Source organism: Phlebotomus papatasi, chromosome 1, assembly GCF_024763615.1.
Source record: "Phlebotomus papatasi isolate M1 chromosome 1, Ppap_2.1, whole genome shotgun sequence".
NCBI classification, from domain to species: domain Eukaryota; kingdom Metazoa; phylum Arthropoda; class Insecta; order Diptera; family Psychodidae; genus Phlebotomus; species Phlebotomus papatasi.
The window spans coordinates 91,010,377-91,020,930 of record NC_077222.1 but is presented as its reverse complement, the minus strand read 5'-3'; the positions used below and the strand labels follow the sequence as shown (position 1 = coordinate 91,020,930).

General features: G+C 35.0%; 3 protein-coding genes across 3 annotated transcripts; all 3 read right to left on the bottom strand.

Moving 5' to 3' along the window:
- Positions 1 to 869: 869 nt before the first annotated feature.
- On the bottom strand, positions 870 to 1,744 carry LOC129809711 (uncharacterized). The gene has a single exon (XM_055859745.1). It carries the CDS (start codon positions 1,685 to 1,687, stop codon positions 968 to 970), a length of 720 nt encoding a protein of 239 aa, XP_055715720.1. The 5' UTR covers positions 1,688 to 1,744; the 3' UTR covers positions 870 to 967.
- Positions 1,745 to 6,001: 4,257 nt separating this feature from the next.
- LOC129809710 (location of vulva defective 1-like) lies at positions 6,002 to 7,915 on the bottom strand. The gene is made up of 2 exons (XM_055859744.1): positions 7,350 to 7,915; positions 6,002 to 6,992 (listed from the first exon to the last, which is right to left on the bottom strand). Exons 1-2 carry the CDS (start codon positions 7,797 to 7,799, stop codon positions 6,219 to 6,221), a joined length of 1,224 nt encoding a protein of 407 aa, XP_055715719.1. The 5' UTR covers positions 7,800 to 7,915; the 3' UTR covers positions 6,002 to 6,218.
- A 208-nt stretch (positions 7,916 to 8,123) lies between these two features.
- LOC129809709 (uncharacterized) lies at positions 8,124 to 8,823 on the bottom strand. The gene is made up of 2 exons (XM_055859743.1): positions 8,417 to 8,823; positions 8,124 to 8,346 (listed from the first exon to the last, which is right to left on the bottom strand). The coding sequence occupies exons 1-2, from the start codon at positions 8,697 to 8,699 to the stop codon at positions 8,252 to 8,254; spliced, it is 378 nt and encodes a 125-aa protein (XP_055715718.1). The 5' UTR covers positions 8,700 to 8,823; the 3' UTR covers positions 8,124 to 8,251.
- Positions 8,824 to 10,554: the final 1,731 nt, after the last annotated feature.

Below are 10,554 nucleotides of genomic sequence, written 5' to 3'. Positions count from 1 at the left end.
TCTACAGAATCAGTGCATTTTCTGTAAATTTTCTTATGTTTTTCACGGATTTTGAGGACTTTTTCCTCAAGTATACAGCTTTTTGACCAGAAACAAATCTCTTGAGATCCCGTCAAATAATATCTGCAGATATCTTTAAGATTTCTGTAGAGAAAATCTACACCTCTACAGAATATCTGCAGATAAATTCTGTAGATATTCTTACGAATTTTATTTGGGCTTGGGACAAAATTCGTCAGAATATTTCGGCAGATTTATGACGAATCTCTGATGAATTTCTGTAGATATTCTGTAGATTTTTTCTACATTCCAGACTTTCCAGACAAGATGTGTCAGAAGAGATGGAAAAATTTTTCACTGAAGTTTGCAAAATTCTATAGAGTTATTCTTAGTGATATCACGGTGTTTATATAAAATAAAGAATTCTGCGACGCCGTGTTACAAGTAGAGAAAAGTGAAGTGAAAACTTTAAACAGAGTGTCGACCAAAATTTCGTGTTTTTGTATCATTCGATTGGCGATTTTTAAGAAATTAGTATTTTTGCTCGCAGTTTTTTTACTTATCTAAAATGTGTACTCGGTAATGCTTGTTAAGCAGAGCATACAATTTTCTTTATAACTTCTACAGTTTCTTCATAAATCAACAATATTTTTGTGAAGTAATGGAGGTTATGCAAATTTTCTAGGGAGAAATTCTGCCGAGAATCTGCAGATTTTCTCTGAATGTACTAGAATATACCGTTAAAATTCAAAAAAACCTCCGAGTAAAATCGGCAGGTAGAGCAATGATTTGACGGGATGGGAGTTCGATAAGACAATTCCTTCGATATTCCTATCGAAAAGTAGAAATCGAACAGACAAAATATGAAATTTCAAAAAAACCAACTGCCACCTTAAATTAAGTGGAATTTATTTGTATGAAAAAAATACAATTAAATATTTTTAAGGAATTTCTAAGTGCAGGAATTTTATGTTTTGGATTGCAAGGGAGAACCTTGGGTTGGTGGAGTGAGTGTCATTTGTGTGGTTGAGTCAGGAAGAGGATCTGGGAAAGTTGGTGATGTGGGATCCGTTGAAACTGTCGTTGTTGTTGGAGGTGCAGGAGTTGTTGGAGTTGTGGAGAGACCAGTAGTTGTTGGAGGAAATGGGGGAGTTGTAGTTTGTGGCGGAGGTGTTGGAGAACCAGGAGGTTCACTTGTTGGCGGCCAGTCTGGAATAATCCCCGTAGTTGTCGTTGGGGTAGTTGTTGTAGTTGTCGTCGTTGTTGTTGTCGTTGTCGTCGTCGTTGTAGTCCCTGGAGGAGGCGTTCCTGGAGCTTCACTAGTTGGTGGCCAGTCCGGAATAATTCCTGTAGTTGTTGTTGTTGTAGGAGGTGGTGTGGTTCCTGGAGCCTCGCTTGTAGGAGGCCAGTCAGGAATAACTCCAGTTGTTGTAGTTGTAGGCGGTGCAGGAGTCCCAGGAGCATCACTCGTAGGCGGCCAATCTGGTATGATGGGATTTTGAGTTGTATTCCCACCAGGAGGTGCTTCACTTGTAGGAGGCCAGTCCGGTATCACTGCACCATCTGGATTATTTATCTCAGAAGGCCATAATTCAGGATTTACAAATTGTTCATGCCTCCCTATAACACTTCCTCCTGAGAATTTACTTCCACACACCAGAATAATCACTATCACGAGACACTTCATGACTTTGCAGAACAGACTAGACTTCAGAGTACACTTCTTCCTTTCCAGCACAAAATCGAGACTGAAATTTTCCCCCGAGGCAGTTACGTCTTAAAAGCTACATGAGACTTCCAGTGATGAGTCTCTATCTACATGGGGATTAGCGAAATCAGGGGTTGCGAGTTGCGATAGCAATGCCGGTAGATGTATGACTAAGGCATGGGATTAGTCTCTGGAACTCATTAAAACTCTGATTTCTCAACATGTATGAATCCTTCAGACCTGCTTCAACAATGACACAAAAAATTCCCAGCAGATCCATTTCCTATTATTTCGTAAATGATTTATTGTCCATCAATTACAAAAGAAAGGCTTCTAGTGACGCAAAAAATCCAAATCGATCGAGAAATATAGCCACTTTACTAGGAAAATTTACCAAATAAATCAATTTCACATTCATATCAATATCAATAATTATTCACACGTACGCTATCTTTCATTATCAAAAATTACAAAAATAGCCTTTATCGCAAGTCAGGAAACTTTCTAATTTAATGAAAATACGTAAGAGAATGTTGATTGATGAAAATTGTGTGAAACATCGATGAAACATTCCCTAAAGAATAGTGATGATCTCAAAATACGTAAAAAATTGATGTTGAGATAAAGTTTCCTATCAAATTAAATGTAATCATGACTTGGAACCTTAAAATCCTTAAAATAAGAAACAGATTTTGTAGAGAAAAATAAGGAGAAATTCGTATGTGAAGAAAATAATGGTCCCTTTTGGGGCGATACGAACTCTATTTTCCATAGAATTTACAGTAGACTCTTCCTCAATCGGGCATCTGGGGCAAAATATCATCCAAATTATCGAGTGATTTGAGCATCAAAATCATTGTAAATTCCACAAAAAGCGTTCAAATCACTATAAAACAAAAGGAACTACAGCGATTTTCAACAAATTTCCTTTAAAATCAATCGTGAAACTTGTCAACAAAATTTTGCGCCCGATCAAAAAAGAACCGATTGAGCGAGAGTTTACTGTATGTTAAATCAAAATTGAACATTTTAATCTATTTTAAAATTTTCAAAATTGATTTATGATACCTTGGCACACCTTTTAGATCAGGAAAAATTCATGAAGTCGAAATTCGAATCTCTTCCTTGCTCACATTCTTTGTATATGCCTATCTCGTTCTCGCGCGCTCTTCTTCTTCTGTTAAACATCACTACAAATTCAATTTAGCTCAATCGAATTTAGAGTGCGAAAGAATGAGATGGACATATGCAAAGCATGTGAGAAAGGAAGAGATGTGGATTTTGATTACATGAAATTTTCCTGATCTAAAAGTTGTGCCGAAGTTATAAGGATTTGAGATATTTAGGGTTCTATGTTAAGGTAAAATACCCTCTAGTCGGCCGGTTTCTCAACTCGGCCAGTTGAATTATTTAACCAATTTTTTAACGTTTTATAGTCAACTTCTATGAAATTTTCACTGATTTACGTTATATATAATATAATACACCTTATAATGTTAAATCGGTAAGACCATATTATAACAAATCTAAGTAAATTGAATAAATAGTCGCACTGGCCGAGTTGAGAAACCGGCCGACTACAGAGTACTTTACCTTATATGAACGAACCTTTTTACTGCTCGAACTGAAAGAGAAAGCAGTTATAAAATCCGCTTATTTTCCAACTAATCAAAAAGTTTAACTACTTCGGAGGGTAGGCTTTTAAACCGATTTGATTAAATTTGGATTTTTTGGAAAGGTCTTGAAATTTCCAACCTGGATGCATTGCATCGGTCACAATCGGTAATGAATCGACAATATACCCATAAATGACTTATCTTTCTTGAATATTCTTTTTTGTTATCGTAAACTTAATCCAACTAAAGGCCAAACAGTATGAGATACGAACTTCCGTCTGTTCGTCCGTCTGTCCGTTTGTTCATCTGTCCGGCTGTCGCCAGCTCAGCTGTAGAGCGCAAACGTAAAAGATAGCGACTTGTAACCTTCAGGGAACCCCCATGAGTCTACCCAAGGATTATTATTATAACCTTCATTTTCCCTTCATCCCTCTCCAAAATCTCACCAAAACCATGTAGAGGAAAGTACTCTCCCTGCCAACGTTCGAAGGTAGAGTACTTTCCCCTATATTGATTTATTTCTAAAACGGCTCCTACAACTTCTCTTTTTTTTTAATATGCTTTGGAAATCTTTGGATATAGTCTAGAGAGGTCAAATCTTGAACGTAACCCCAGTCACAACTGGTTACTGGTTACAGTCTATATCGTTTGTCGATAACCTGGTTTATCGGAAATTTAGCCATTACCAAAACCAATTATCTCGTGCAACACTCCGTTTTGTATTAATCCGAGACACTTTCAATCACTCACAATGCTCGGATACATGTGAGAACAAAAGATTTAGATTGCATTCGAGCTCACAATATCAAAATCTTGCCGTGGCCACCTGACCTCTTGAACTCTTGACTTTAATCTAATTGAAAATATTTGGGGGATTCTTGTTTGCCATATCTACGCTCATATTTGCCAATACACTTACGTTATGGAGTTAAATTCTACAATTTTGGATGCCCGAAACAAACCTGAAGATAAGTTCATCGAAAATCTAATAGATAGTATGCCTAATCGCACTCTTGAAATACTTCATAAAAACGCTGTAATCACTAATTTTAGAGATTTGCATAAAAATGGTCTCGCTTAATAATATTATATTACAAAAGAATTTATTGACATTATCGCAGTTATACGATTAAAAACGTGTAAAATTCATATATTCTCTCAATTAAAAATTATGAAAGATGTTGTGCTGTCAAAAAATTATCATAAATAGGTTCAAATCAAAGTATTTTGTGGAAAAAAATTAAATAAAAATATATATAGAAGAAAATGTCCTTATTGAGAAGTGACCTTATGGTTATGATACACTGAAAAATCAAAAAAAATCAGCATTTCTTCAATGGAAATGGGAGAGCCGTTGCAATGTCAAAAAATTACAATAATCAGTTGTAAAATAATTCAGTTCAAAGTATTTTGCAGAAAAACATTAAATAAAACCAATATAGAAAAAAAATTGAGTTTTGCAAAGTGACCTTATGATAATGGTACACACTGTATGTCGTTAGTGCACTGAGAGAAATCCGAAAAAGTTAAAATATATAACATTCCGAAAATGTCAATTTTACCCTGCAGTATTGATCCGAAATCGGTGTAAATATTACCCTTTTTAGGTGTATTAGAGGTGAAAGTTACCCTTCCTTCATGTTATTTTACCCTTAGAAAGGTGTAAAACTAACATTAAAAAATGTTGATATATTTTTACACCTAAAAAGTGTCAAAGTTATGAGGAAAAAAAGTTAATCGCACTCCCGTTTTTTTTTTCAGTGTGGTAAAGTTCTAAGAACCAATATCAAAAACTTGAGTACGATTTATTATTATATCTAATAATTGATATAGTAAAAAAAAACTTTGTAAGACAAAAAACCTCAAGTCTCACTTACCGTTTCACTCACAATAAAAAGTTCGTTTAACAAACAGCCGACCCATTTTTTCAGTAGTTTTCTGATGTGCATGATTTGTGGTTCATTCTATTAAGCGATTTTTCCTTTAAAACCTCATTTTTGTAAATACAAAATATTGGATCTGTTCTATAGGATTATCACCATTATCACCGTGATTGAATGGAGTATTTTTAACCAGAATATTTCATAAAGAGATCTCTTTTAATTGGGTCAATTGTTAATGAATGCATTTAACCATGCCACTGGCCACTGATCGTCACAATTTTTATCATCTGGCGCACTTTTATCGCCACAGAATTGCTGATTAATTGAACGCTACTTTCGGCATCGAAGCAGTATAAATTTACTGGGCAGAACAATTTTTTTATCAATGGGTTTTTGTCTTACCCGATAAGAGTGTTCAGTATATGAGAACTCATTCTCTTATATTTCTCTACACGGTCTTTTATATCCCAATTCCAGGAAAGTTCTTAAACACTCTGACCACAATTAAAACCACATTCCAAAGTGTGAAAAGTAAGGAAAGGGACGACCTTTGAAACGCTAACCGACAATTACTTTATTTGATGATCGTTAAGGCGCCATATTTTTTATTCTCGCTTTGTCTATTGGAAATTAAATACCCGATCGGTACAATAACAAGAGACACACCTTGTTGATATTTTGGATGGAAGAGAAATATTTCTACAACACAAAAAAATACAATACCAATCAACTTTGCCTATCAATATGGAAGATGCGTAAATTGAACCCACCCTAAAGATTATTTTCTTCACGTGTTGTTCTTCAAGAATTTTTATTAAAAAATAGTGACATAAGCTTAACGTTGTAACATGATAGACGTTAATTTTGATAAATACAAATTGTTGATAAATCATTTTTTGGAGTATGTTCTTTCAGCTTGATATTATTGAGTGGATATTGAGTCACAATATCTACATCCACAGGAATATCGTATAGGTCTGGTAAAGTAACCTAAAAAGTGGCCATTGACTCTTAAGGCCATCTTGTTTCTGCTGTACGATTGACTCCTGAAATTCCCGATTCGGCATCCACTTGAAGCCTTGGTAGAGTTGTTCGTGACATTGGATGCTCATTGGATACAAGTCCACTTGAAGCTGGTGTAGGTTTCATTAAGAACGGTTTGAAGATCAGAAGAAGGATCACAACACAAGCACCACAGAAGAGCGAGATGAAAACAGCAGCTACAACTTTCCATTCTGGCTCAATTTCTTCTGGTTCTGGCTCCGTTGGAGCTTGCGTTGTTGTTTGTGATTCTTGTGTTGTTTCTTCTGACGGAGTTGAATCGGTAGAAGGATCTTCAGTTTCTTCTGTTGGAGTGGAATCCGTTGGTTCTTCTGTTGTAGAATCCGTTGGTTCCTCTGTTGTAGAATCTGTTGATTCTTCTGTTGTAGAATCTGTTGGTTCTTCTGTTGTAGAATCCGTTGGTTCTTCTGTTGTAGAATCTGTTGATTCTTCTGTTGTAGAGTCCGTTGGTTCTTCTGTTGTAGTGTCCGTTGATTCTTCTGTTGTAGAATCCGTTGGTTCCTCAGTTGTAGAATCCGTTGATTCTTCTGTTGTAGAATCCGTTGATTCTTCTGTTGTAGAATCCGTTGGTTCTTCTGTTGTACTATCCGTCTCAGTTGGAGGTGTTTCAGTCATAGATGGTATTCTGGGACTACATTCATCATCTGGTTCTTCCGTGTTAAAAATTTGAATAAAATCAAGGTATATTTTTCCACCTGTAGGATTTTCTGCTGTGATTTTTACCTAATAAAACATTAACAACAGGATAACATTTAGATAAATTTGATCCTAAATCTAGCCGGTTTTTCCTCTTAACTAAAATGTAAAACTATCCAAATATCATTGAACACAAATAAAGTTATGATGATTCATTTTTTTTTATCAACATTGTAATCTTTTTGCCACTTTAACAAAGTCAACAGATAAGTACGCCAGCCAAGGAATTCCAATGAAAATTTGGCTATTTTCAGTGATTTTTCCACAAGCAATATCGATGATTTCTTATATTTCTGATATGTGTGTGTGTTATCAAGTTATTCGGTTGTTCAATTTAGATCAAAAAATATTAAAATACGTATGGTAAAAATACATAATATTTACCTTAAACTTTGCAGGTAAGTCGATCTGCTCACTTGGTGCAATATTTTCTAACACATCTTCCACAAACCAAACTGAATCTTCCGATCTAGGAAAAACTCCAAAACTGTCATGATCGGTAATATCGACAAAATCAACTCTTATGGTATTTCTTTCGGAGTAAACAGGCATGTAGAGGCCAGAATTCTCGCTTAAAGTGAATTCATGATTTATCATCACACAGGCACTTCCAGTCGCTGCTAGAAGTCCTACAGATTCCGGTCTTAGTTTTGGCGGACTATCAACCTCTTCATCATATGTAGTTTCGTAGAACGTATCGATAAATTCATCGCAGGCCTCAAATTCCACCGGATCATTAAATTCAAGGATCTCACATAGTCGATCCTCCTGAGCCACTACAAATCCCCATGGGATAGCAAGCAAGAGATTAAGTATTATCACGTAAGACAGCATACTCAAGCAGCACCTTTATTTCTTCACGGGCACAAAAATACTGACTGAGAAGTCTCCACAAATGAATCGAAGACATTCTCCGGCCCGATATCTTGGCGACTCGTACAGTTAATGGCACAAATAATCAAGTCAATGATTGCTTTATTGGTGGGTGAGAAGCCACTTGAAATGCCGATAAAATGCAAGAAGTTTCAATAGGACAAAACAAACAATCATAAATAGCCCCAAAAATACTTCATGATTGATGAAAGATCCAAGAAATCACTAGATCTAGACTAAGATGACTGACTAAAATTTCTTCTCAAATGTAAGAAAAGCATAATGTTAGGAGGAATAATTTATTTAAAAATTGGCGGGAGTTATACACTATAAAATTCCTTATTTGCTAAAAAAAAACCGATCACTATAAGTATTATTTTTAATGTTGATAAAAGTGGAAGATGCTGCTATTTTTAGTGGGCTGGTGTGTTAACTCTGGGCAGAGTAAAGGTCTTATTGGTGCTGTATCGGGGTGGAAGAGTAACGAACATGTAGATAGCAAGTCCCACTGAAAAAGATAATTTTATTCATAATGCGATAATCAAAATAAAAATAGGACATTTACACTGGAAAATTACCTGCAATTATAAAGAGAACAATAAAGACGATAGCTGTGACCATCCATGCTGAAGATTCCTCAACATTCTCAGCATCAGGAGGTGCTTCCGTGTCTGGCCAATCAGTTGGTGGTGGCCAATCAGGCAAATCATCCTGCTCCGGATTAGGGATATCAGGAGCATCTGTACCTGGTGGCCAATCAGGTACATCCATCTGAGTCTCCCTCACATCCTTAGATGGATATTCACACCTCACTGTTGCAATCAACACAGCACAGATAAATATTCGTAGCACAATCCCCATTATCTCCTTTTCTTAAAAAACACCAAATTCCCCAAGAAAGATCTCCTTCAATGATAGCAATCCAATGACAAAATTCCTCAGCAGATATTTGGCCAATGTATTGATTGAAATCAAATTTAACACTGATTTAGTCGAGCAGACAAGAATTGTCTTTGCGCAAAGTGAAATTATCGCAACAAGGATTTTCCCTATCAGTTAACTTTGTATGCTTCGCTTGTTTCAAAGATGTGATTGATTTGATTTTGATATCGAAAATTTTTGCTGATAGTCACCTTTCTATAATTAATCGCATGCAACACAATTTTACAATTCGTCATACGTTCAATACACACAGAAAACTCCTAATTTTCTTATATTTTTTTTGATGTGCTTTTACACTTTTGAATTGAATTAAAAAAAAAAGCAAGGAAAGATCAGGGATAAAAGCTTAATAATCTTAACAAACAAGAAAACTACGAACAGAACTATAATATCCAATTCTTTCCTAGAGATATTTTAGATTTTCTTGTTTGTCAAAAGGATATTCTTCCATACAAAAAATTATATTTCATAAAATTGTTTGTAATAATAATTTCTGAATTTCTAATTGGGACTTACGAAATGCTCGTAAATCGTATCACCCACTAAAAAGTTCGTTAAAGTTCATATTTTCCCACAAACATTGTTCGTAAATGTTTGTAAACACACAGGAAAGTGTTCGTACACTTGAGAGAGAAATCCGAAAAAGTTAAAATAACGTTCCGGAAATGTTAATTTTACCCTGCAGTATTGATCGGTATTATAAATCGGTGTAAATATTACCCTTTTTAGGTGTATTAGGGGTTAAATGTATCCTTTTTCATGTTAATTTTACCCTTAATAAGGTGTAAAATTAACATTAAAAAATATTGATATATTTTTACACATAAAAAGTGTTAAAGGTGTTAAATTTCTGAGGAAAAAATGTTAAGCGCACCCTCTTTTTTCTCAGTGTAGGATTTCGTCATTTCGTCAAGTTTTCTACTCTGAAAAAAAAAATATCTTGTGAAACGGACAAAAAGATTTTGTTCAAATTTTGTTAAAAGAATGTTGTTTAACAGTTTGACAATTTTTTCTCACATGTTACATGGAAAAACACTCTTCTGCTGACAAACTTTTAACAAAATCCAGTTAGCCTTCGGTTTAATAAAACTTTTCCATAGTCTGAATGGAAGAACATCCTTTTGAAAAACTGTTCTTGTTAATTTGACAAGACATTTTTTCAGAGTAGAGAAAAATGTACGAACAAATGTTTGTAAAAGAACGAAAAATGCTCGTCCAATCATGTTACGAAAAATGTTTGTGAAAGAAGTATCAACTAACTTTTACGAACTTCTTATGTTATACAATTTGCGAGCTTTTCGTAATCACCTTAAATCGGAATTCACAAACATTTATGAACAATTTTACAAGATTTTGTTCTGTGCTTGTAAAATGTGAGAAGCTTTGTCAAATTAGAAAACAACAGACTTTTGACAACATTTTATTAAGATACAATTGGCTCACTTACAAACCATTTGATTCGGTATGGTTTCGTTTGGTTAGGACTCCACCAAAGAGCAGAACGCTCCTTCTACTTTAAATTATATTTCGAATCATATTTACAGGGCTCATTTTTTGGTAGAATTTTGAATCTTTTGGATTTCTCATCAGTTCGCTGTTTGTCCATCTGACCGTTCATCCATCCGTTCATTAACAAAACTAGAAGCTAAATATTTGCACGTAGCGAATTTGGGTATTTAGGAGACCCCCCCATAAACCAACTTAGGAAGTAGTAGAGAATTTCCTTAAATACCTGAGAGTGCTAAGGTGTTAGAAGGAGCTGGCGGAGAGTCGC

Excerpts from the sequence above, each read along its gene's own strand:
- LOC129809711 (XM_055859745.1), bottom strand. The coding sequence starts at position 1,687 with ATGAAGTGTCTCGTGATAGTGATTATTCTGGTGTGTGGAAGTAAATTC.
- LOC129809710 (XM_055859744.1), bottom strand. The coding sequence starts at position 7,799 with ATGCTGTCTTACGTGATAATACTTAATCTCTTGCTTGCTATCCCATGG. Across the intron at positions 6,993-7,349 it reads ACTTACCTGCAAAGTTTAAG|GTAAAAATCACAGCAGAAAA; the intron begins GTAAATATTATG and ends ATGTTTTATTAG.
- LOC129809709 (XM_055859743.1), bottom strand. The coding sequence starts at position 8,699 with ATGGGGATTGTGCTACGAATATTTATCTGTGCTGTGTTGATTGCAACA. Across the intron at positions 8,347-8,416 it reads TGTTCTCTTTATAATTGCAG|TGGGACTTGCTATCTACATG; the intron begins GTAATTTTCCAG and ends TATCTTTTTCAG.